The sequence below is a fragment of the Nothobranchius furzeri genome, chromosome 3 (genome assembly GCF_043380555.1).
Source record: "Nothobranchius furzeri strain GRZ-AD chromosome 3, NfurGRZ-RIMD1, whole genome shotgun sequence".
In the NCBI taxonomy this organism is placed as follows: Eukaryota; Metazoa; Chordata; class Actinopteri; order Cyprinodontiformes; family Nothobranchiidae; genus Nothobranchius; species Nothobranchius furzeri.
In genome coordinates, this window is record NC_091743.1 from 51512780 (window position 1) to 51540115 (window position 27336).

Genomic DNA, 27336 nt, shown 5'->3' on the forward strand with positions numbered 1-27336 from the left:
GACAGACAACTGCTGCTTTCTAAAATGTCACGAGAGAATTAGGAAACAGTGAACTGAATCATTTTTATGCCTCCACATTCTAACGGTGAGTTAAAAGATTAAATGATCAAAAATGGGTGCTGATGAAAAATACTATGCATTTACATAAATGAGAAAAAAGATACGACAGTGCATTAAGTAGTGGCGCCACCCCTGGATAATGGTTGGCCATGGTGGCATGGGAAGATTGCCGGTCTCCACCTCACTCAGTCATTTGCAGTCCTTGTTCAATAACCTTCACCCTGGTTTCTTGTCACGGCAGCCTCACGTCTGTCCATGCATTGGTCTCTAGTATAAATGAAGGCCTTGCGTTCCATTTTCAGTTGAAAAATAGCTCTGGTGCTCCTGTTTTAGGAAGTAGGGGAGATAATAGCAGGATTTGGAGACTTACTGTCAGGAACTCCATCTCCCAGCATTCCATCAGATGGGCCACGTAGACCTACAACAGTAAAGTCTACCTACCGAAGGCACGCCATTCATCCCACCCACAGTTGTCAAATCCTTTGATACATGCCAAGAACTCAGAGCTTCAACGCTCAACTTTCAACATCCTGACCAGTAAGTAATTTCTTCACATTCTTGCTGCCAATTGAGAAACGTCCTCCTAGATTAAGGACATGTTTGTCTTTCCCTACCATTGCACACCTGCACACTAGGCTATCCCATGCTCTCCGCTACCGGTCAAACCCCTCGCTCCGGAGGGGAACCAAAGATGACCCAGAGGGAGGAATACATGCAGCTAGGATGCCTCTCACCTGAGGAACAAGAACAATACTGGTGTGAGGGAAAGTGTGCCTACTGTGAGTCAGCCAAACACCTTCATTCCCAATGCCCCCTCCACCTGGGAAATGATGAGACCAGGAAGGCATCAAGAGATTCCTACCTAGATTTGCACCATCCCTACACCTTGCGCCTCCATCTCAAGGTGTCCTTCCACCTTGACTCCATGCCACCCCACACTGAGACCCTCCTGGACTCGGGGACAGCCAAGCTCTTCATGGACAAGGACATGGCTTCTTGGCTCAAGATCTCCCTGGCTCGGCTGGACCACGTAATACCATTCATCTCTGTGGACGGCCCTCCACTTCATCCCTTCCCTGTCACACACCAAACCCAACCATTCCAGATGACAATAGGAAAACATCAGGAGACCATTCAGTTCCTCATTGTCATGGCCCCTTCATCACCTCTCATTCTGGGCCATTTCTTGCTCCGCTTAAATGACCCTCATAACTCCTGGTCATTGGGCCGGCTGCTCACCTTGGATGCCAACTGTGCATCACTGACTACCATCGTTCTTCCCACCAAGCTCTTTGACCAAGGGAGTCCCAACCAGGAAGCCATACCCACTCAAGTTGTTGGAGACTTTGACAAACAAGAGGCCGCCGTTCTTCCACCTCATTTCTCCTATGACATGAAAAACCAATTGGCTATTACCCTCGCAGGCACCTCTTCTCTCTGTCCCCTGCCAAAACCAAAGCTAGAGATGACTGCATCACTGAGGCCCTCCCTACTAACACAGAAATTCGCCACAACGTCGCATTTTGCGACGTTTCGTTTGTGACATAGTGACAACATAGCTGCTACGTTTTGGTTACTATGTTCCACAGGGGGCGTTGTTGGTACACTACAACGTCTTCCGAAAGTCGCTTTACAGCTTCTGTTAAATGTCCTCTCTGTAACTTATTTGGCACTTTGAATAACAACGTTGCTGCTACATTGTTACGTGATAACTGTAGTTCCAGAATAAATACAATTTAAGAGAGATTTTATCATCAAATTAGAATTTCAGCTTGTCCATATTGTGATTCTAATCTGGATTTTGTTAAAATTAAAAATGTTTTCCTCAACACACATGAAAAATAGCACACAAAGCTATAATTTAATTTGGTCTTTTAATGCTTTGTTTTTTATTGTTATTAGAGTTTTGACAATAATTAAATAAACAATTAGTAGTTGCAGTACTTGAATCATGTTTATAGCTAAAATGTCTTTCTAATTAAAAGAAAAGGAACAATGGGACTTTTTTTTCTATGAAAAAAACTTTTCTAAACTTTGTTTACTGGAAAAAAAAACGTGTTTGCATTTGGCAAAAACAATTTCTGAATACCAAAATGTTTAAGGAGGAGCTACTGGAGTAAAGCACATTCACACAGACAAAAACATTAGTGCCTGTCTTTTGGCATCAAGAGATAATAAAAGTTTAGGGTTAAATTTCAGTTTTCAACATTTTGTGTGTGTGTGTGTGTGTGTGTGTGCGTGCGTGCGTGCGTGCGTGCGTGCGTGCGTTTTCTTTGAAGATTTCCTCTTACAGGCCCATGCATGTAGGTTGACCTTAACCTGACTCCAAATGTGCCTGATGATGTGTCACTGTGTTGTTGACTTCGCCCAACAGTTAGGTATTCAAGTAGTTTATCATTACTTGACCAATAACAGCAGGAACACTCCCGTGTTGGAAACCTGTGTATATTTTGAATCTCTTCTTAGTGTCAGTGTACATTTTCTGTAAGTACATGTAGGAGGCAATAATACTCCCATGACCCAATACATATGCATGTTAATTTCTACTTTAAAATGTAGTTTCCAAATACTGCTTTTTACTTGTCTACAAGACATCAGTGTGTCAGATGCTGTAGCGAGTTTCACAAACTGTAAATGAGGAAGTAAACTTTAAATCTCGTGGATGAATCCCAGCCCGATTTGTTTCTTAAATTTGTGAAACATGACCCGCACTTGTATAGCGCCTCTCAGAGTAAGGACTCCAAAGCGCTTCACACTACAGTGTATCATTCATCCATTCACACACTCATTCACACACTGGTGGTGATGAGCTACGATGAATGTAGGAACTTCTCTTAGTGAGCCACGCCAGCAAAGAAAATAAAAACAGAGACACCCCATTAAACTAAGTGCGCTCGCTCTTGTCCTGTTCAAACAAAAAGCCTCGTAAAGACGAAACAAAGTTATGCAGCAAGTATGTCAAGTCTCGTAAATGCTTTCCTGGATGCTCGGAAAAAACAAAGAGAGCATCCTCTAATAAAAACAATCCAAAAATTATCATTTTTCTGCATCAACCAAACAGGTATTTTAAGAAAAATACACTATAGCATCTAAAGGGAAGTAATGCCACTGAAATTGTAAAAATGTATAATGCTTTTGTGTTTTTGCTTTATATTTTATTCCTATGCTGTCTTTGTTGTTGTGTTTGAGTCTTTTGCTCTCCTGTACAGCACTTTGGTTAGCTGCCATGCTATTTTTAAATGTGCTTTATAAATAAACTGGTGGTAAAATGAAGGAAAATCACTGCTTCGGTTATATTGAATTCATGGATTTTTGTTTTGTTTCTATTATTATTGTTATTTCTGATGAGATCTTGTCTGTGACAGTGTTCTATCTGGTTGGGGTTAAGGGGGTAATTATATGACAGCACAGTTCAGCCCTATAGAGCCTGGAGGAAGCACAATCACTGCTGACTGGAGTTTCCTGTCTACAAGCAGCAGTAGCACAGAAGGACGGAGAGGCAAAGAGGACTTAAAACTCTTTCTGAGATTGAATCAACTTGGTCCGGTTGTGTATCTGGTCCTGGCCTGTACGGAAACGCCGTGAGAGGTGATCGAGGCTGCAGACAAAGAGATTTCTGCGAGCTGTCTGCAAAATCCCCAACATCTGGTCGGCCGGAGGACGGGGCGAGCCGAGGAAGAGGAGCGGCGCTCTGCACACTTACCTCCGCTCAGGAAAAATGCTCTGATTCTGGACTTTGATGTCACCTGCATGAGCCGAGGAGAGGTTTAGTGACCCCGAAAAGAGACGAGCTGGGCGGAGGAGGACCCGACAGGAGCTGGAGGGCTGGGGGTCCACCTGAGAGGAGATAAGAGATGAACTAGTCAAAAGTCTCGGCTCTTCAGAGTCCCAGCCAGAAAGAGAAGGTAAGATTTAATTCGCTACTCAACCTGAAAGCCGGTTATTATTGTTATTAAAGAGAAGCTGTGCAGAAAAAGTTTGAGAAGTTTGGCTTCAACGTGCAGAGACTCGTTTTTGAATAAACGCGCAGACACGTCAAGGTAAACAGACGTCGCTGTTAAGAGACACATCTGCTGGATTTAGGATTAAGTGCACATTCCTACTTAAACTTGATCCTCAATAAAGCTTGTATATGTTAGCGCTTTGTGCGGAGCGTGCTTTCTCCGCTTTCCAGAAACTTCTCCAAAGTTTTCACAAAGTTCTCACATCGAGTTTATTGTGTTTGCGTTAGAAGTCGTTCATCAAAACGACTATAATAAATATCTGGTCATGATTCGTTTTCACTAATTCGCAGTAGGCTGTCAAAGCGAATCAGTCAGGGGGCAGTGGGTGCACGTCAGGCGCGGGAGCGCGCAAACAGCTGGCTAGCTGAGCGGGCGAGGCGCGCGCTCATCCTAACCAGCACGTGATAGGAGAGTCTACTTAAACTGGTCTAAAACGTAAGTCGTGGTTCATGGTTCTGTGGCTATTAAGCTACAGAGCTGATAATAATGACGTATTTATGCAACTTTTTAATAAAAATTAATGAAGGTGTGATTTTCTCTACTAGTTTACGGCAAAAAAAGTTGGTGGGTTGAACAACAGCGGCATGTTGTCTCATAAATATATAAAACGTGCACGCTAATCTCTTTCAATTTACAGTATAACTCTTACATTTGATTGGAATCAGACTAAATTAATTTAACATTCAAAAATCTTTTTTTTCTTCTGGTCTGTAAACACACCATTATTTTGTTGTTAGTTTCTGCTAGTATAAAATAATTGATATTTCTACCAGTTTTACTGTTCAGTTTCATAATTACTATGTGACTGTTATTTTTTATGATGAACAAGAAAGATCAAATAAAAAACGTAAACACATCTTCATTTCCTGTTTACATCCATCCTTTCTCAGGGGAAAAGGTGAAAAAGTCCTGAAGGAATTATAAATTCAACTGTGAACTGAACAAAAGAAAACAAACAAGCCCCTGTGTAGTGATTATATCAATGATCTGATTTGCCTCCAGCACTTCACTGTTGCAAGTCAGTCTCAGTGTTGAATTTAATGTGTATTCAAAATGGTTAAATGTTTCAGAGTCCATCTTTCCTTGCTGCCTCAGGCTCATTCACCTCCTCCCTAAACAGCCAGGCCTGTACGCCCATGGACGCGGAGAGGAGCGCCACTGCCGTCTCCAAAGAGCCTTCTGATAACGAAAACCCGGTTTTACTTCCAGCTCAAACAACCTCGAGCACAGAGGGAGAACACCGTTGTCCTAACCCAACCTCCTGTCCTGGTGACGGTAAGAAAGTGAACGCAAAAGAAAACACACCAGCATGCATCTTATTAAAGCAAGTAGCTGTTGGAAGACCTGCACACAGGTCTCTCTAGAAAACGGAAACAGAAGACGTGTCAGGACATGGTTTGGATCGTTGAATACAGTCACAAAGTGTTTGTTTCGATGAATTCTGGTCATCCAAAGGAGTGCTATGGAAAATAAGGATTTAGCAAAGGAGAAAGTTGCATTCCTGCTGTCTTTTTAGTGCCGTAACAAAAACTGATCATAGAAAGTTTCAGTTTGACATATTTTTTGCAGACCAAATTATTATTATTGAAGCCCATGTTGGTGCACAGGACCTAATCTAAAGATCTTGTAGCTTTGCATGACTCATGATGCCGCAGTTGTAACTCCTTACAGTAGAAGTCAGGGTAGAGACACAGAGCATCAAGCAATGAATTATGTTTTATGTACAAGTCATAAAACCTAGAAAATATAAAAATTATGATTGTATTCAATGCTTTTTTCATATTTATTTTCAGTCAACTTGCTAAGCTCCAGAAAATTACATAATTTTAGCATTTCCGTTTTTTTTTCATAATTCCTGTGATTTGTAAAGTGAGAGATATATGTAGTGACAAAGCAGCAAACAGTTGTGTATTCAGGTGATGGTGCAGCCTTGGATAATACGAGGGGTCAAGACCAATTCAGCCCAGTGGAACGCTAAAAACTCCTCGATGGCACTCGTGGGGATTTGGGAATGAACCCATGACCTTCTCTCGTTGTGAGAGTTTAGTCATGGCAGAAGTTGTCTGAGACGGCTGGAAGGGGATGTGGACTCAGCTCAGGCCAGTTATGTGCCTGGATGACTCATCCTGGATTAGCCGATTCAAGTTCCCTCAAGTTTCACAGAGGAAGCAACTGTGCTAACTGCATATTAGAGTGCAGGTCTTATGGGGTATTTAGTGTAGGTGTGGTTAACAATCAGGGCAGTGTGCAAAGATTTAAGTGGCTTGTTGCCATGGGAACCTACCACAAATATTTTTGATGGTTGATGCCACCATTTTAATCCTCTTTAAAAAAATCTAACGAAGTCTGAACTGCGGTCATTACTACATAGATTTGTTTTTCTAATTACATGAGCATCTCTGTTCTTGGTTTGGTCATGTGGCTTTACCACAGTACCACTGTATAGTGAGTTATTTGTAATCCTTGATTATTACAGTTATTACAACACATTTTCTGCTCAAATATGTTCTTTAAAGCCACATTGTGTAATAAATTATCTTGTTTATCACCAAATTCTGTGTATCATGTTCACAAATGTCTTTATCAGTAATAATTCTCGCCAGTGTTCATATTAGCTTAAAATTTAACATTTTTACATGCATAAACTGTGGTCGACACTCCATAGTCATTCTGAGACATACAAGACATAATGCTCCACATTTCGCATTTGCACTTTGATTTGAAAGTTTTCCTCCTCCCTCTAACGTTGTGTGGGGTCTGGAGCTGGTGTAGGTACCGGATCTGCTTGGGCAGCCAGATTGGCTTGGGGTCCTGCACCTGCCGATGACATCACACTACGGCAAATCCACTATGCCAAAATACATTGCATCTCTTTTCGATATTCTTTCACACATAGGTTTTAGGGAAAGAGTTTAGCAGTTTTGTTATTAAATTCTTGTTAATTAGTACCTAAATGTGTTCTTCATAGTTGTACTTTGTTAATAAAACACCATATTGTCTTCATTTTGTAAAGAATTTGAAATGAAACCAACAGCAGACTGCCAAAAAGCACAACAGTTTTTATAGCTTTTTACAGCTTGAGACAGTTATCCACACCTTCATCTCCTCACGCTTAGACTACTGTAACTCTCTTTTCACGTGTATGAGCAGAACCTCCCTGAACCGTCTACAGGTGGTTCAGAATGCCTGTGCTCGGCTTCTGACCAAGTCTTCCAAACACACCCACATCACCCCGCTTCTCCTCCAGCTTCACTGGCTGCCGGTTAACTTCAGGGTTCATTTCAAGATCCTGGTTCTGGTCTATGGGGCCTTACATGGACAAGCACCATCTTACATTGGTGATCTTCTTAGTCCCTACACCCCCATCAGGTCCCTGAGGTCCAGTGACCAAAGCCTACTGGTTGTGCAGCACCAGGCGTGTCATGTCCCCGACAGGAGGTGTTAAAATGTGAAGGAGGGGGTAACATAAGAATTGTGACAGTGGATTTAAAATGGGGTTTAATTGTTATAAAAGGTTCAAAAAACAAGTGCAAACAGATGGCGAGCATTATTAAGATAATGCAAAACGAAAAATACTCTCATAAAGGTTAACATTAAAAGAGCAGCTACCAACATTAAAAACACCTGGTTAAAACTTATTAAAAGTTTCACCAAAACAGAAGGTGTTTCAAAATCCACAAAGTTGATAAAAGTTCTAAAACAATCTATTGACATCAAACACCTGGCAAAATGATCCGTTTGGATCACTTGGAGTTAAAACTATAATAGTTAAAACTCTTCAACTCGAAGGGGTTGAAACCAAAATGAGGCCTGGAGGACAGCAGAACCCCTGCACCGCTGCCTCCCAGACTGCTGAAGGCACAGCCTTTATATCCCAGGTGTGGGTCCTCAACAGGATTCAGCTCAGCTGTGCTCCTCAGCAGCCTGGAAGAGAGGAGGAGGAGGGGCGGTGTCAGGCTGATCACTGGGGCTAGGTGATCTTGGCTCCTGCATCCCACTGGCCAAGCTGGCAGCCGAAACACCCCCACACATAAAAGAAAAAGGATAAAAGTTAGTAAAAGCACACAGTACCAACTTTTTAAAACTTTTTCATTAAAAACAAGAATCACATTAAAAGCAAGAGAGCCTGCGACAAAAACAATAAAACAGGCTATCTGAAACCCTAGTCTTCATGCGCATCGCAGGCGGGCAGATTAAGCACATGTGCATATGCACATTTAGCCAATCTTCTATCGTACCGTCATCGGCAGGCGCAGGACCCCGAGCCAATCTGGCAGCCCAAGCAAATCCATTTGGGGAAAATCTGCTCCTGCAACTTTCTTGCTTGCCCTGCTAAGAACATGTAGTCGCTGTATTGAAAGCTGTGAGCCGTCTTTAACTGTGGCGGTGCATGCACGGCTGTGGGGGAGAGGGAGACAAGTGACAGATGCATTAGATATGGCAGCACCGGAGCGAGAAGACACAGCTGCTGCAAATTGTCTCTATTGTCTCTCTCCTGGTCCCTAAATAGATTAAATTGCAACAAACGTTGAAAGACTAAAAAAAAAATTATGTTATTAATGTTCGTGGACGCCCTTTGGTACTGATTAGTGACCTCACTAACTTCCGAAACAGTCATGAAATTCTGACGTCTTAGGGTTAGGGTTAGTCCTGCAAGGGACAATTTAGTATCGAGACACAACAGCTGAGAATACCAAGTCAGCGTATTTTCCCTGTCACCTTACCTTCTCCCAGAAATTTCCTGGGACTACTGTAGTGGAAACGCAGCTTATTCAACTGCTGTGCTGCAGAACTTCTAGTTAAGCACTCAGAACACTTACAAAAATAAGCCAATAAAGATTATTTTTTTCTTAGAGAACTAAAAACTTTAGAATAAGTCACAACATCTTGTTACAGTTCTATACTGCCGTTATTCAAAGTATACTCACCTCATCCATAATAATCTGGTATGGTAATTTGGAGTTCAACTCATGTCAAAAACTAATAAACATAATAGACAAATCACCAAAAATTATAGGCCACACCCTCCCTTCCACTGGCACACTGTACCATAGACGTGTCATACAAGAAGAATCATCTCGGACCCCTCTCACCCTGCATATCATCTTTTGGCACCGTTGCCTTCTGGAAGATGCTATAGGTCTTTGCAATCACAATCAACTAGATTCAAAATCTGTTTTGGGGCCTTTTCAGCTATAATGTCACTTAACCAAATATCTGCCTAAGTTGTGCATGTCTGTTTATTTGTAGTTACATTATCTGTAGATACAGAGTTGTGAGCATGCCATGCTGTACTAGAAAAAAAAATTCCACCAACTTTTTTTTATGGTCATTAACTCATTCACTGCCAGCCATTTCCTGATCAGAAAAGCCCTTCGTTGCCAGTGTTTTTCACTGCTTTTTTTAAGAGTCACAGAACGTTGGGCTCTATGATGATGTCAACGCCAAAACTACCAAAAAAAACGAGTAGACTCACTTCTCATATCAGGAAGAATCTGCGCGTCTCGAGCGTTATCCGTTCTTTCATAATTCGTTGTCGAATTGTGATCGGCAGAAGCTTTTCCAGTTCGTGCCTCACTTTTTTTACAGCAACGGCCCAAAACGATCTCCTAACACATGGATTTTCTGCTTCCTGATCACGTGACGTGTGACTTACACAGATGAAGATCGGCTTTAGAGCTGGGATGTGCTAATAAATGAGTTAATAAATGAACCTGATCTAAAAATGTCTATAGAGCTCCGGGAGTTGACGTCACTTCTCCCGGCATGCAACAGTTCAAATCAAAACGGCGCCATATTGGCAGGTAGAAGCCGGCAGCTGGACTATTTGTTATTGTCAGAAAACTGAATCAGACAGGAAATATGGTAGATTCCTGTTGTGCCCCAGGATGCAGAACAGACGCGGACGACATAAGGAATGAGCCATCTACAGGATTCCCCAAGATCCGGAGCGCCACAAACGTTGGACCATTGTAATAAAACGCGCTAGTGACCGGGCTAAAATGAAACTGTGGGATCCCGAGAGTAAAGGTTTTCGCTTACGCAGCGACCGCTTCATATCAGGTACTTAAACCAACGTTTCCTCAACTGTGTATGGTGTTTATTTTAAATGCTTTTATTACGATTCTTAGTGGGCTTCCTAAACTTATTTTGGCGTGGCTTTTTCTGTCTTATTACTCATAGCAACAAGTAAACATCACGTAAAACGTTGCCTCATGATTTCTGCGTGCTGCCGTTTACGTGTTTTATGATCACAGCAATTAACCGTCTAAGCTGTATTTAATTTTTAAGCAATGGTTGATCAATTGTCAGATCACACATAAAAAGCACTTTGGATTGCTATTATCTGTCTCACTCAGACACATCTCAGACAGATCCTGAGACGCTCCTGCCTGACATTTTTATTTTATTCACGGAAAAAAAATCAAACTAGTGATTTCTCTTGGTGTTCAGTTTATACATTCAAACAGCACAGCACTATATTTAAACTTCTTACGTGTAAATCGGTTATTTGTCCATCCATCCATCCATTTTCATCCGCTTATCCGGAGTCGGATTGCGGGGGCAGTAGCGTCGAGAGGCCCAGACTTCCCTCTCCCCAGCCGCCTGAGCCAGCTCCTCCGGGTAAATCCCAAGGGGTTCCCTGGCCAGGTCCGGTAAGAAGTCCGCTCCGACAGCTTCTGGCGTTTTTAAAAAGTATCCCAGGGGCACGGTAAGGGTCAGAGATGTTAATTTCTGACTATATAAAACGATTTCTTCGGTTTTAAAGTGTGAAGTAAACTCCGACGAAGTAAAATCCAAGCCGATCCCGTTCATGTTCATAGTTAAGATCCGTGTTTGTTTAGCTTCTTTTACCTGCCAATATGGCGTCTACTAACTGAGAGTCACGTGGGGTCCGGAGCTCTATAATCTCCTCCACCCTGAACATTATCATAATTGCACACAATTACAAATCAAAACAATAGTTTTCTCCTATATTTGTGAACTTTCACAGGTGAAGTGCTTTATTTTACTAAAGGAAGTCTGTTTTATTTCTCTCCTATATAAAACACTGGAACATTTCATAATTGAGATGCATAGTTTAAGCTGCTTACTAAAAATGTTCCATTGAACTTAAACAGTTTTTTTCTGGTATTTGTGTGAAAATGTTTTAATATTTATGAAATTCTGGATATTTTTCAGTTAAATTTGATTTATCCAACATAAAATAAGACACACTTCAGGATAAAAATATGGTCAAATTTTAAAAATATGGAACTTATAAGAAAGAGAATTAGGAAAATAACATTTTTGACAGATTTCATAGAGCTCTATTGAAGGGTGCATTAATATGAAGCATTTCTTTATTTGTTCCTCAGTTACCTGGTAAAACTTTTGACAATAGTTGTCAGATTTTAAGCTACTTTAAAAGAAGTTCCCATTTGTATAAACGTAAGTTTGGTTATTTCTATGTCCAGAAGTGTTTCCATCCCCATCTGTGTGATGGGAGCAACATTTCTATCTGACAGTTCATACCATCTCTGATACATACAAGACGATTACAGCGTCACAAAGAGCGCATCATTTACTAATCCACGTCTTTATTTCAGTGAATTAAATTCTGTTCAGTCGTTAAACAGCGATACGCTGATGGTGTTGTTTTGATAGATGTGTGCCTCATGTTGTGAGTGTGGCTCATGAAGATGAAGTCAGGCTGTTTATACAGTAGGAGCCTCTCATCACCACATGTTAAACTTCCCAGTTCTCTTTCACCACCAACAACTTTCCTTTCCTTTCACGTAATTTAGCCACAACCTGCAACTTAGTTCCACCCCCAAACTGCACTTGAAATGATTCAGTTTAGAACCTCAAACTAAGTACTATCATTCAGTGTTTAAACATTTTGGTGCATTTGTCATTGCTTCATAATATTGCCAGAATGGCTATGTTGGTGGCTATTTTTAAAGTGACTGTGTTTTTTTCCCTGGCGATAGGGGGGCAGTATACACCTAAATCATTGCAAGCAAGCAGTATCTTTGTGTTTGAGTAAGACCTTACCAACGGATGGCCATTAGGGTCAAAAATCCATGGGAGCACAATTTCGAGCAAGAACTTTGTCAAATGGTTCAACCTCCAGCAAAATGACAAACACATCAGACTCCCTTTCATCACTGGCAATGGGCGAAGAGGTAAATGTGTAAAGCAACAACGTTTATGAATGGCGAAAGTTTTGTAACCGCTTGTTAGAATTAAGCAAATGCATTTTGCCCTCATGGGCTCCCGTAGAAGGAAACATGGCATCTAATATGGCGTCGTCTAAACCTGCTCCCATAATTCATACCCAATTTTTATGTTTAGATGTTAAAAAGCTGGGCATCATTTAGTTCCTTTTCAACAACTTTTCAATGCATATTTCCAAAAATTATTGGTAAAATCGACACATTGTCTCTTTATTTATGTGTATTTAAAAACTCCTTATCTTGCTGTCTCTGATACACACTAAATTAACTCAAATTAATGACATGTTCAGATTTTTTCTTCAGATTTGAGTCAGATGCTAACTTTAATGAGGCCAAACAACTAGACTGGATAAGTTCAAACAACCAGAAATCACAACTGGGCTACCAGGTAAATAATAGTATAGTTAGGATTTGTAGTTATTTAAGCACACTTGTCCCTATGAGGTTAACAACCGAATCAATTTTTCACCACATTTACATCTCTGTAAAAATAAAAGTCAGTGACTATTTTTTTTACCTCTGTGTTTATAGATTTACTTAAAGCGTGTTTTTCTGTGTCCGCCATACAGCAGCAGCCTGAACCCTTTCCATCTCCTTTTCAACTGTTTCTTTGTTTCAACGTGTCGGCCATTTTTCCTCGCTCCTCTTTTTTTAGTGCCTGAGGTTTGTTGAGGCTTGTGCTAATTTGGTTTCTTACAGAAATCTAAATAAGCTGGGAGCTGCTGAAGGCATTTATATGGCATATTGGAACAACAAAAACAAGAACACTATATTCTTCTTTACGACGTTGCGAAACATTTGAAAATTGTGGACTGCTGATGCTTTGGTGGTCTGTGGTCTCCCTCGTTTTCTCTCACAAGTGTATCTCTAAAATCTTAAACCCTTGGTTTTCACTCATTTTTGTCCTGTTCTCTCACTCCTTGAACCAGCTTAAAAAAACTTGTACTCTAAAGTGCTTGGCTTCTGCCTGCTGGAGAAAGTGAGAGTACTGAAAGAAAAATAGCATGGGTAGAACATGCAGTCTCCACTCAGAAAAGGCCTAGGGCTGGAACGATAATCAATAAATCAATTATTGTACGATATATGAAAATGAACTCAATAATTTTTCCAACCTCAATATATCAAGGTTAGGAAATGTACAACTCTATTATTGTTATGTATTGTCATTATTGAAGTGCAGTTTTCGTTGTTGATGCTGGATAGGCCATTGTATTTATTGTTTTGGCGAGACAGGGTCTATTTTATGGCTTTTGGTGCAATATTTTCTAACGGAGAGTGAAATTCCTTATTTATTTATTTTTGTTTGTTTCATTTATTTATTAAGAAATTCTGGTTCTGGACATTTCAATGTAAATAAATGTTTAATTGTTGCATTTTAAAAGGTGTACTTGCATCATTATGATATATTAACATTGCATAAGTGGTTACTTTGGTCTTGATGATGTCGACAATAATATTCTTTAACGTCAATAATTTGTTGGACAATATATCGTCCAGCACAGCAGTAGCTCATGAGGTGGAGCAGGTTGTCCAGTAATGGGAAGGTCGCAGGTTCGATTCCAGCTCCAACCAGAGAATTCTGCTGTTGTGTCCATGGGGAAGACACTTAACCCACCTTGCCTGCTGGTTGTGTTCAGAAGGAACGGTGGCGCCTGTGCTCAGCAGCCTTGCCTCTGTCAGTGCGCCCAAAGGCAGCTGTAGCTATATCGTAGCTCATCCCCACCAGTGTGTGAATGTGTGTGTGAATGGGTGAATGACTGATTGTGTTGTGAAGCGCCTTGGGGGGTTGTAGAACCATAAGAAGGCGCTATATACAAATACAGGCCATTTACCATTTTACCACTTAGCAGAATGTATTATCGTCGCAGGCCTAAAAAGACCCAAGCAAGGACTTGAACCTGCGACATTGTTATTGCGAAACAACAATTTTAACCACTGCACCATCTCATAACACAAACTAACAGACAAACTCACTTTCCTTTCTGAGACATTTTATGCTGTTATTGTTGCAGGTTTAATGTTGTAGTACTGTAGACCTGTGAGTGAAACTACCTTCACTAGAACACCAGTAAGACTAAGGAAAGGGTGACTGACTTCCAGAGAAAACTCCTCCTCACCTCCCAGTAAACATCCAGGGAGCAGACATTGAGGTGGTGAATACCTTTAGGTATTTAAGGATGTTCATCCCAACATAAACTGAACTGGCCCCACAACACATATGTTCCGTATAAGAAGTGCAAAAGCCGCCTTCACCTCCTGAGGAGGCTGAGGTCCTTCAGAGTTAATTTCCATTTGCTAAAATATTTTTATCATTCTGTTGTTGGCTCTGTTGTCCACTCTGCTGTGATCTGCTGGGGTGCAGACAGCTCTTACCGAGACTGAAAGAGGCTGAACAAGCTAGTTTTCAAAACTAGCTCAGCTCTGAGCTGCCCACTGGATCCAGCTGAGGAGACGTGTGAAAGGAGGATGCCGGGGAAGATGACCACAATTTAAAAAAAAAACCCTCCCACCCACTGCATTCTATTGTGGAGACCATGGACAGCTCCTTCAGAGGCAGACTGAGACATCCCAGATGTAAGACAGAACGCTACCGTAGGTCATTCATCCCCTCTGAAGTAAGAGTGTATAACTCCTCAGGTTAAGCTGTACTGGCATTATCCTGGTACACAATAACACCAATGCAATATTCATTATGTGTTCAATACTCGTTCAATACCAGATTTACATAAATGTCTGTGTCTGTTAGTTTTTTTTTCCTTTTGATTCATGGTTTTTAGTGGTCGAAGGTTACAATTACAATGATAATATTACATTGTACCTTTGTTATTATTTTTCTTCAAATTATTCCTTGAAGTGTTGGTGCAAACATCCTCAAAAGGTGAGGATTCTGTCTTGGCTGGGAATAGCATAACCCTTAGACCGGTTGCATCAAACTTGTATGCAGTCCCCCATCCAGAGTAAGCATCTGGTGGTGGGTGTCAACCAAGAGAAGGAGGAAACATTTAGCAGAACCAGGCTCATCATGGATGGCCATCTGCCTCAAGGTTTAAAGGACTTTAGAGAGCTCTAGTCATTACACAGGCTGCAATTAAGTCAGTTGCTATATCTGAATTTGTAGCTTGATTATATTATTATCAAACATTTATGCAAATTATCCAGTTGCAGTCGGCAGCGAGAAGTGTGAGTGAGCTACTGTCTTCCTCTGAAAAGATCTTATCTGAAGATTACAAAATCTAGCCAGAGGCTGCATAGTTCAAAGCAGTGTAAACACAACATTTGTATGTGTGTCACTTAGTTGGGAAAAAAAAACAACAATTTGATTCAATTTACTCCAACCAAATATGATCACACTGTTTAGGTTTTGACTGAAGGTCAAAGAATGCTGTCACAATCCAAAATGGCCGTCTCTATAGTACAGTGTTCCTTGGAGATAGAAGCTCTGACTTTAGAGAGCTGAGCCTGAGCTTCTTCACTTGAAAAGAAGCCACGTGAGTTGGATTAGGCATCAGCCATTTTCCGGGCTTGTTCAGCGAAGAGGAGGTGACAGGTAGACCAGGAACCTACCAGAGGGATTAAATATCTCATCTGACAAAGAATCACCTTGATCACCCGGGGGAACGGGAAAGCAACGATGAGGAGAAGGCAGTTTGGAAACAACTCGATTTAATCTTCTGCAACTTGACTTCCTCTGAAACGAAGAAAACGGATAAAGTGACAATATAACTAGTGCACGTGAGAAATTCAGAGGAGAGAAGACAGAAAATACTCAGCTGTGGTAGAAACTTTAATGCAAAGAGAATAAATAGGGCAGTTTTCTTGTGTTTTTTGCTCTGGTTTATAATTTTTAAGAGTTGGTCATGCCACCCTTTTAATGCACTGTCAGGGATAATACTGTAGCTTGATGTTGTCGTAGGGTATATTGTATTTATGCAGTACGGTGCTGGGTTTACGAAGCAGTCGTATTTTCCCATGGCCCAGAAGACTCTCAGTAACCAAGTAACAATTAAATTACCCTAAAGCCTGTTCATCTGCAGGCAGTTTCTTTGTCCTTAATGGGCTTACACTGCTTCATTCTCTCACAGCAACTATAATCTCTGATTTTGGACATCTTCCAGTGCAGCACTCAGCGTGTGTGTGTGTGTGTGTGTGTGTGTGTGTGTGTGTGTGTGTGTGTGTGTGATCTTTTTTGCTTTTGGCAGGAGTGCACTCTTTTTTCTGTTCATGTATGTGTGAATATTTGTCCAGGGATGAAGGCAAAAAGCACACCACTGCTGTATTTGAATGTTCTTTTTGAATCGTGCCTCTGTGGTTGTGTGTGGTCTTGATTGGTTCCAGTCATTAATGCTGGCCAAGAGTAACTAAGACATCTTCTTTTCTAACACTGCTCTAGGAGCCATTATTCTTCCCATCTCGCACATCTTCTTATGTCATTCAGCAGTTTGCAACACTGGAAGATTTCCAACCAAATTTTGCACAATATTCCTGCATGCATACTTTATTGTCTAAAGTCCAATAGCAATTTGAGGATTAAATTTGTAACAATGTAGGTTGAAAAAATGCATTGACGTCACCGTGCTAACCATGAAACATGCTCAGTAAGACAAAAACAGAAGCTTAAGTGTAAGCCCTGGACAAACATTCATTGGATTGGAACTGGAGGTCTTGTTAAAAAAGAACAAGTCAAATGCATCTAGCTGTTGAACATGTCATTTTTTATATGTTTACAGAGGTTTATGTATGATATGACATGTTAAAAATATCCTTTACTCTGAGTTTTGAAAAGTAAATCTAAAAGTAAATCTTGAGCTCAGATGCAATGGAAGAGAATGGAGGTTTAGAGGTGATACTTAACGTTCTGGGAGGACTTCAGAGAAACCTATAGGCCCTGTTGCATCGAGAGACAAACTTGGTAAATTAAAATAAAAATGCTCAAAATGCTGAGCATAAATATATCAAAACATTAAAATATAAGCAGTCAATTTAAAGCATAATAAAACCCCAAAAACAATACATTCAAAATCAGACATAAAAAATGGTAAAAAGCAGGACTACAAAGTCAACCAGGAGTGTTAAAAGCTGTTGAGTATAAATAAGTCTTCAGTAGCTCTTTAAAAATGGCAACAGATCATGCTTGCCTACGTGTGTGTGTGTGTGTGTGTGTGTGTGTGTGTGTGTGTGTGTGTGTGTGTGTGTGTGTGTGTGTGTGTGTGTGTGTGTGTGTGAAAATTAGTAAAAATGTCAGTGTATTCAAATTAAGTCCATTCTTTTTACCTTTTGAAGCTTTTGATGTTTTTTACACTGCAAAGTACACCTAGTGTATAAATTAAGTATTATTTATTGATTAACTTTTAACTAGATTCTGACAATCATGTCAAATTATTGTAATAGCTCTAAAGACAATCTTATCAGATATTCCTGCAGTGTGTGGTGTGTTAAGAGCTCTTTGGTCTGCTATAATGGACATCTGGGCCTCTCCAACCCTAAATCAGAGCTATCAGATGTGTTGGATAGTCTTGGTCCAATTTTCAACAACAAACAAGTGTGCTGCCTGTTGAATGTGTTGTGTTGCCAATCAGAAAGCTGAGGCTGGACGCTAAATCAGTAACAGCCTTCCCCATCGTGAACCAAGATAGTTGAGTTCATGAATGCTAAGTTAACAGTGACATAGATCTGACTGGCTTTTTTAATCCAAGCATTTCTCCACTGATTTTCTATGAGCAGCTAATGCAGGAAATAGGGGTAGAAAGCTTTTTTCATGCTTAGCCTGCACAATAATCTCAGAGTGACTGATTGTATTTAAAAATAAAAAACAAGTATAAAACTGATTTATCAGTGAACCTAGGTTATAAGATTAACTGTAGCAGATAATTCATCTTGTGAGGACCCAATGAACCCTTGACACTACAAAAGTAGAATTTGTAAGCGCTAAAGACATACAGTTGAAAAATCTGAAACTGCATAACAATTCTATTTCCTTTCCAAGGTGTTGATAATTGGAGTCTAATACAGCATCCGCTGCAGGTTTGAGTGTGTTTAACAGGAAACAGGAAAACCCATTTCAGTCAGAGCTTCTTATATGAGATTATAGCCTGAGGAGCAGCAGGATGCTCCCCTGCAGGTGAAACAGGATACAAAACATCATTCTCCAACACATCTAAACTGTTTTTGTGCTTGCTTTTTATTCACTAATCATGGCATCCATTTGTTTTTTCTTTAATGTGTAACTGTTTACTTGCAGGGTGAAATTCCCCTAAGTCGCCCCTTTAGGGCCAAATGCACATGTACATCTCCAAATGCACTTTGAACATATCAAGGCACACGGTGAGGCATTCACAAACACACACACATAGACTCATCCTAAACACACATCCAGCTGTCCTTAGCAGTTCCTGATTGTGCAGTTCTGACTTTGATTTAAGGCTCATCTTTTTCAGATCTCAGGAACGTCTCTGAGGTCGAGTGGTTTGGTGGTTTGATGTCAGTACCAACACACAGATGACTAAAGGCGTGCTTCGATGGCACTGTGGCTTTAGTGGGGATCCATTGAAATACAACAATGCAGGTTTTCAGTGTTTACAAAAAAATGAAATGAAAAAATGAAATAAAATATAATATTAATAATAATAATAATAATAATAATAATAATAATAATATAAGGGGGGTGTCGCAGAAACAAACAATCAATGATGAACAAATGTCTGCTTCTAGACCTGCAGAAAGAAAAAAACAAACAAAACAATAAACGGGACACACAACAACACAACAAGAGCAAGCTATCACTGCGTCATCCTAATGAGGAAATATAAAATCGACATTGCTTTACTGAACAATCACAGGATAATAAATCCCAGTGCATTTAGTGCCAACCACAGCCTTAAGACGTGTGTTGAAAATGCCCAATTCCATACTCATGAGAGCATTGGTAGATTCTCACTGAAGGCATCAAGACTATGAATGAACACATGTGGAGTTATATGCTTAACCAAAACAGGTGAAATAGCTGAAAACATGTTTTATATTCTATTTTCTTCAAAATAGCCATCCTTTGCTCTGATGACTGCTTTGCACACTCTTGGCAATCTCTTGATGAACTTCAAGAGATACTCACCTGAAATGGTTTTCCAGCAGCCTGGAAGGAGTTCCCAGAGGTGTTTAACACTTGTTGCCCTTTTGTAAATTATCATGAAAATTAAGAAAACGCATTGAATGTGAAGGTGTGTCCAAACAATTGACCTGTACTGTATAATATATATCTATATATATCTATATATACCTATATATATATCTATATATATCTATATATACCTATATATATATATATAGAGAGAGAGAGATAGATAGATAGATAGATAGATAGATGATAGATAGATAGATAGATAGATAGATAGATAGATAGATAGATATATGCATATATATATATATATATATATATATATATATATATATATATATATATATATATGCATATATATATATATATATATATATATATATATATATATATATATATATATATATATATATATATATATATATTATTATACCCACCTCTCACCTCATTCTCTAATTCTGAGTGTCACAGGCATGTATACGGGCACCAAACTTAATGTTCTATAAAATAACTTTATATTTAGAAACGTTTTGACTGTTTTCAGATTCACTTAAAGGTGTGGTTTATATGGCTGAACGATCGTTTTTGGATCTAAATTGCGATTTCAAACAGCACGATCACGTGACCCTCAAAGCTGCGGTTTTAGCAGTTTTGAATGATCCAGGTTCAGTTGTGTAACTTTTTTTTACATCCAGGGTTTTCCACCCGTGTTATAGCGGCGGTAAAAGCCAGCATGGGGGAGGGGGTTGGGGTGTACTGTCCAGAGCCGAGCCCAACTTCACAGCTGACAGAGCTGCATGTTCAGGTTATTTTCCTGTTTTATGTTCCCACACACAGCGCTGCTAGAGCCGATAATAACGGCACTGTAGGTGAGCAAGGGAGAGAGACTCCTCCCACATCGGAGCAGGTTCAGGCTGATTTCTAAAGCTTGGTTTATGCTTCATCAGCGCGAGTGCGGAGTCGCACACCTTAGGTGACTTGAAAGTGTTCTCTAGTGTAAATCAATGCCTCGTGAGTAACTTTAAAAAAAAAGCTATAATGCTTCTGTTCTGAGAAGCAGACGTTTGCTGGTGCAGAGGCTGAAAGCAGTAGGATTACTCATTAATATTAATGATGTGCACACACCTCACTTCTGATTGGCTAACAGAATGTGTTCAGCCATGTTTCAAAGTCACTATCACCAAGACACTTTCCACTCTCTCTGCTTGCTGTAAAAAAAATTCTAAAGGGCTTCCTGTGGGCGAGTGTGAGCCAATGCCATGAATGCAAATTCACAGTGTGACATAACTATGAGAGGATTTTCAAATCAACCTCTATTTCTGCAAACTGAGTTCATTCAAAAAGCTATTTGGATTCATGTTAATCATATTAATTAATCAAATACTGGCCAATATTTTAGCATGTTGGGCTTCATTTTTGGTTGTCATGTCTTATTTATCCCCAGTCCATAAACGTACCATTTCTAATTTGTGTGAGTATTTTTTACTTATAGGATCTGGATGTTTAACCAAAGTAGAAATAACTACAATGTATTTTATCAGGTATAGATCTTTGGGATAAATCAGAACTGAACCAAACCAATGATGGTTTGTCAGAGTTATAAAATAATCAGTGTCAGCCCTCAAAGCCACAATTAGTGCATCTCTACTCGTAACCTTTCCACACAACCCCACTTCAAAAGAACTGAACCATTGCTTTAAGCAGCAGTTAACTCCACTACCCTGTCACAAATCCTTTTTGCTTTTCCAAACTAAACATTTACTTGACTGCTGTCTGCTGCAGATAAGATACTGAATAGGCACTTCACCCACCCAGACTTTAAAAAACAAACCAAATATCCCTTTGAAGCTCAGTGCGTATGCATTATTACAAGTCTCTACAGATGAGATTGGCATTTAAGAGGATAACTCCTCGGCCAAAACCGTGGCAATCAATTCATGGAATTTGGTCAAATGTGCAGAGGAAAGAGAAATAGAGGCAAGCAATGTGAGAGCCAGGGGACAGGAAAGAGAGGACAGATAGAGAGGTGAGGGAGAGCGGATAGAGTAAATAAACATCGCCGGGAAGTGTTGAGTCCATGCACAGGACGTGGCTCTGTTTGTGTGCGTGTGTGTTTATCAAGCCCAGCTGGCTCCCATTTACCCAGGAATGAGTATGCACCTCTCAGAGGCCTGTGCCTGCTTCACTTTGAAGGCCTCTGTGTTGTCACTGTGTGTGTGTGTGTGTGGGTGTGTGTGTGTGTGTGTGTGTGTTTAAAAAACAGCTTAATTAGTGGACTGCATGGTGTCTTTGAAAGCATAAAACCCTCCCTCTTACAGTTACAGCATCCATATCATGTATATGGTCTTCTATGTGCTCACTTTAAACAGACACCCACTCGCATGAACACACACACACACACACACACACACACACACACACACACACACACACACACACTGAGCAACACAGATTTCAAGTTTCACAAGCGTTCACGTAGACCCCTAAACAGCCACAAGGGGCTGAATTTAACTGCTTCCAGATGGAAGTTTAGGACTGAGCACACAGCAACACACAGACAAAATGTGGCTTTGTTGAAGTCAGCAAACTCCTCTCCTAATTAATTAAGTGTTTGTAGATGGGAAGTTACGTTTTTTACAGGTATGGGAATATATCTCAGGTTTTTTTTTTTTTTACTTTTCCCAGATTTAAGTTCCTTCTAATAGTCTTTGTGTGTGTGTGTGTGTGTGTGTGTGTGTGTGTGTGTGTGTGTGTGTGTGTGTGTGTGTGTGTGTGTGTGTGTGTGTGTGTGTGTGTGTGTGTGTGTGTGTGTGTGTGTGTGTGTGTGTGTGTGCGTGCGTGTGCTTTATTTCTGCAGATGTGGCCCACATCTACACTGAGCCCCTCATATTGAGGGTCAACGGTACCCCGGATCGGTTGTTGTTGAGCGAGGATGGAGACAGATGCAATCACAGCGACGGCCGCTCGCATTCGACCCTCACTATGCCCAGCGAGAGTGTTACGTGTGAGTACACCAACACACACATTCATACACTTTACTGATCTCGGGTCGGATGAGTCACACTATCCTGACATTAAGCAAATACATCTGCTCACCCTGGAGAAATAGGTCAGGTATTCACACTCACAGAAGAAAATGTCTACATTCACAGCTGTGTTAAGCAAAGAGGCCGTTAATTACAAACTACCACAGTTTAAATACAGTTTCTCATCTTTTTTCAATTTCCTCTCTGAATTTTCTGTCTTCCTGCCTTTCTTTGTTGGGACATGAATTGTTTGGGTGTGGCCGTTTCCCCAGTCACCACTGTTATTAAAGATTGGCTGGACTTATTGGTCATTTAAACAAAAATAAATCAAATAATAAAGAAACAAAGTACTAAAACTGTGTTCCACATGTTCCTGCTGCCTGCTCAAATCCCTTTTTAAGCCTTATAAAAGCTGACCTTTGACCTTGCTCACACATATGCAGATTTTTATTAGATACACTTTGACAAGATTAATTTCCGAGCAAAAATTGTTCAAAAATAAATCAAATTATGGTTCCAGGATAAAGATGTCTAAAGCCTGTTAGCAGAATTGACCTCTACACAGGAGGATGTGGACATTTTGTAAAACAATGATACGCACACACACGCACAGACACACACACGCACGCAGATGCACTGATTCACCGCTGACAAACCAACCCTCTGCTTCCTGTTTACTCTAGTTCCTACGTAAATCAATAAAAGAAAACTATCATTCTAAAACACCCTATAATAAAAAAAAGTGACTTTTACACCATTTGTAAATGCCAGTTGTTTACAGCACAAGCTGTCGTTCTTTAAGAATATTTATGAATCACTAACAAACCCCACCTAAGAGGAAAGGTTAGTGCTAGCTGCTTTTTGAGTCCGTGGCAAAACAAACCTAAAAGGTGGAGTTTTCAACGGAAAAACTGTGATTAGAGAAACATTGACCTTGGGCACTTAGCCAATATTCTTCACCATCTCTGGTTTTTATGTGGCCTGGTTTCATTTGTTTTAGTTGGTCATGTTTTACTCACAGTGTAGGCTTTTGAATAATAATGATTATTAGAGTCTTATTTCAGAGACTTTTGGAGACTGCACAGCTGTGCAGTCATGGTCGGAGGTCCACGTAAACTCATCATGGGCATGGATGCTAGTTGATTTGGGGCTTTAATGACTGAACTGAATCCTTTTCCCTCCAGTATTAAATGATTATGAAAAGGTTTTTAAAAACAGGAACGGGATGCAGACGTTTACAGTTATTCAGGCTATTCTCTCTTCCATTAAGGGTTACATTTATACACAAATGCTCAAATATTCATTTTCATCCATTCTAGTGTTTATTTAAATGTTTCTTACCAACTAGAACCTCAACCACAAGCTTTCTGCAGCCATCAACAAGCTTCTGGCCTAATTACGATATCTGACCACTCTTCTGGGCAGAGTTGGTAGACATCATTTAAAATGTTTGGTTTTCTGGAGCAGACTCATCTTTAAGTACAGTTCGCAAATTTTTATTGAGGTTGAGGCTTTGGCAGACCTATTTCAGAAGCTTGATTCAGTCAGAAACCGGTCCTGATGTCTGTTTTGACTTATTTTCCTGGTGGAACATCCAGTTGTGACCAAGTTTGTACCATTTAACTATCTAGGAGAATTTAAAGCATTTGGGAACAGTCTTCCACCTTTCATAAACTTGATGCTTTTGGTCTAGTGCCAAAGGGTGATGCCACCGCCGTGCTTGACAGTTGATCTGGTATTCTTAGGTTTGAAAGCCTCACCCTGCACCATTCAAGCATTCATTTAGTCACTGTGGCCAAATAGCTCAGTACTGATCTATTCTGACCAAAAAAGCTTTGATTAAAAGGCGTGGTCAAGAGGGCATCTGCTAATTTCATTCAATGTTGAAGGTGTCTCATTGGGAACAGGAGCTTCTTCTTGGTTCTCCTTGACTACGTTCACACTGCAGGCAAAAGTGCATCAAGTCCCATCCCCCCACCCCCCACATGTGACACATATCTGATATTTTTAATGCTGTGATTATGTTTATTATTGAGATGATTAAGGGTTTGAAATAAGATATCAGTTTTTCTTTTAGTTTTCACGGTGTGCCACAACATTTTGATGCGTGTGAAGAACATAAATGGTGTGGACGTCAGTACGGAGCAGACCAGAGTAGTTACAGTTTATACTTTGTAAATGGTTTGAAGACTTGACAAGTGTGATCCTGAAATAGTGGATGAACTGTCAGTGAAGCCATTTGCAACACACCTCCACCTCTCCTGGTTCCGACTCCACAGGGCGTGTTGTGTGTGACTTCTTGTCCTCTGTGCATGCGGGCCACTTTGGGGCCATAAAGCCTCCACTTTGGAGTATTTTTGGTGTCGCATTTCAGTTCAAATCACACACAAAACAAAGAAAAATCCATAATATATTAATAAAATGATCATAAACATGTTGTACAGCATTCCTACATCAGCCACATTCACACTCTAGTGGTGATGAGCTACATCGTAGCCACAGCCACCCTGGGCCTGACTGAGGGAGGCAACGCTCTCGTACACAGGCACCACCGGCCCCCCAACCACCACCAGCAGGCAAAGAGGGTGAGGTGTCTTGCCCATGGACACAACAACTAACATGGATGAAGCCAGGGTTTATACCAGCAGCCCACCCATTACAAAGGGAACTCCTAACTCCTGAGCCACCATTGCCCCAAATTCAAACTTGTGCACCCAGTTCCATCCATCCATCTAGTATCTGGACTGCTTATTTCTCAGAAGAGTCACAAAGAGCTGTTGTCTTAACTCCAGCAGCCATCAGATGAGAGGCTGGGGACACCCTGATCAGACCACTAGTCCATCACAGGGTCACACAGAGACAAATTAGACGTTACACACACACACACACACACACACACACACACACACACACTTAGGGACAATTCAAGATTGTCTATTTAGCCAGAAATGTATGTTTTGGCCTATGAGAGGAAACCCGGAGAACGCACAAGGAGAATGCCCCATTTGGGATTCAAACCTTCTAGATGAGATGTAACAGCAACAACTGGGCATCATTTCATTCATTTTCAACAACATTTTGATGGATATTTCCAGAAATGAACAGTCAAAACTACACATCGTCTCTTTGAAGCTGTTCCCACTCAGTTTTAAAACATTTTCATTTAACTTGAGTTAAAAACCGAATCTGCAAGAAGAGAGAAATATTGTATCTTTCTGTCTGCAGTGTGTTTACATTCATCTCCCACAAAACTCTGCGTTTGTACAAAGCAGAAGCGTCTCGTCTCATTTCACTGATTAGCAGCATCAAAACACCTAGAAGTTTTCTTTGCAGCATCGTGTTACCAACCACCTTCAGGTCCTGTGGTTTTTGCCTCAGACAGGCAGAGAGAGAGAGAGAGGCTGTCTGTCTCTCCTCCTTGATGTGCAGTCACAGTCAAATTTGTGAAGCAAAGCCAAACGTTACACAAGTGTGCAATCCCATTCCTCCACCGCACTTATTTCTCTACTTTGAAACCAGATGAAACTCAGCCTTACTCTTAACCTAATTTCTGGTATGTTTATTCCTTTTTTTTATGAAGATCAGGCTCAGCATTGATAACACCCACACAATTCTAGCAAACTTGTCTCGAGGCTTAACCACAAACCTAACAGCACAGTAAAAATACATTTAAACCCTTCCAGAGCAGCCTAAATCTGTCCTTCCTGTTATTTGCTGTAAAGAGGGGGATGGTTTAAGAATGAGGAATGAATGACAGGAGGAATTTAGGGCTGAGGAAAGGGTTGTATAAGCTGACATCTGAGTATGTGTTAGACGACTATCAGGGTTTTTTTTTTCATGAAAGGCCAGCCATGGATGACATCATAATAGCTAGTTTGTGGTGACAGAATCACTTGCGTTTTAGGAAGGAAATGAATAAGTAGGTGAAAGCAGTGAGTTATGAACTGAGCAGACGTCTGCTCTTTACCTGTCCTGACCTGTGAGTCTATTTTTGGGGTCAGAGCCGGATTTTCTTGTTGTTTCTCCCGTTTTCAGTTCTTTTTCAGCATTCTAGTGAAACCTGTGACACCCGGCAGCTCCATATGCCGTTCTGGGAAGATTATGCAACTTTTGCAGGCTTGAACAAACTGTACCACCATATGTACCCGTTTTCATTTACTTTGGTTTTGCCTTGCTGTGCCTCCTCCTTTCATCCCTCGCTCTCTCCCTCTCTCTCGCCAACAGTCTGTGAGATTTTCTCACTAAGATTCGGAGTATCTCCACCTGCCTTTTTCCGTTAAATCTTGATTCAGTTTTGTTATGTCTGCGTGAGGTGGTTTGTGTGTCCTGCGAGAGCCTCGAGAGGCGCAATCGCCCATTAAATGTGGTCTCTGTCATCTGCAGACAATAAATCCATCATCCTTGTGCATTATCTGGCTGTGTAATGAGCGTGTATATGGTGTGACATCGCCGTGACTCAGACCTGCGTCTGAGATCACGCCCGTGCGACATCTGTTACGAGTGCACACGGTGGTGTTTGTGATTTGGAGAGTGAGGAAACAGAAGCGCAAACAGAAGATTCCTCTCCTCCTGTTTGCGTCGTCTCACAGTGATGACCTCACAGGAGCAGAATGCATCTGGCTGCAAGCCTGTGACGAGCTGTCTGAGAGCAGCGTGCAGAGAGGTTGACCAACATGTGTGAGAGTGTGATTTTAGCACACACACACACACACACACACACACACACTTGGCCTGAGTGATGTCATGAAAACAGTGTTGTCTTTGACGTCACGGACGCAGCAGGATACACATGTTCGCAGATGTTAAGCAGCTCACACTCCTAACTGGAAACCAAAAAACCTCACACATGTAATTAGTTATAAACAGGATCCCAGTAGCATGTATGTTAAAATAATTTCACTTTGTGTGCTTTTGTT

General features: G+C 40.7%; 1 protein-coding gene across 3 annotated transcripts in view; it reads left to right on the plus strand.

The window, feature by feature from the left end:
- The first annotated feature begins 3362 nt into the window (after positions 1 to 3362).
- mdfi (MyoD family inhibitor) overlaps positions 3363 to 27336 on the plus strand; it is a 34102-nt gene continuing 10128 nt past the window's right edge. The window contains exons 1-3 of one of the 3 annotated variants that reach the window (XM_015959567.3): positions 3363 to 3965; positions 5135 to 5339; positions 22252 to 22398. In XM_015959567.3, coding sequence (XP_015815053.3) covers positions 5201 to 5339; positions 22252 to 22398 — 286 coding nt within the window. In that variant the 5' untranslated portion in view covers positions 3363 to 3965; positions 5135 to 5200. The remainder of the gene's footprint in view (positions 3966 to 5134; positions 5340 to 22251; positions 22399 to 27336) is intronic. The other 2 variants (XM_015959568.3, XM_015959569.3) reach the window with 2 other exon arrangements.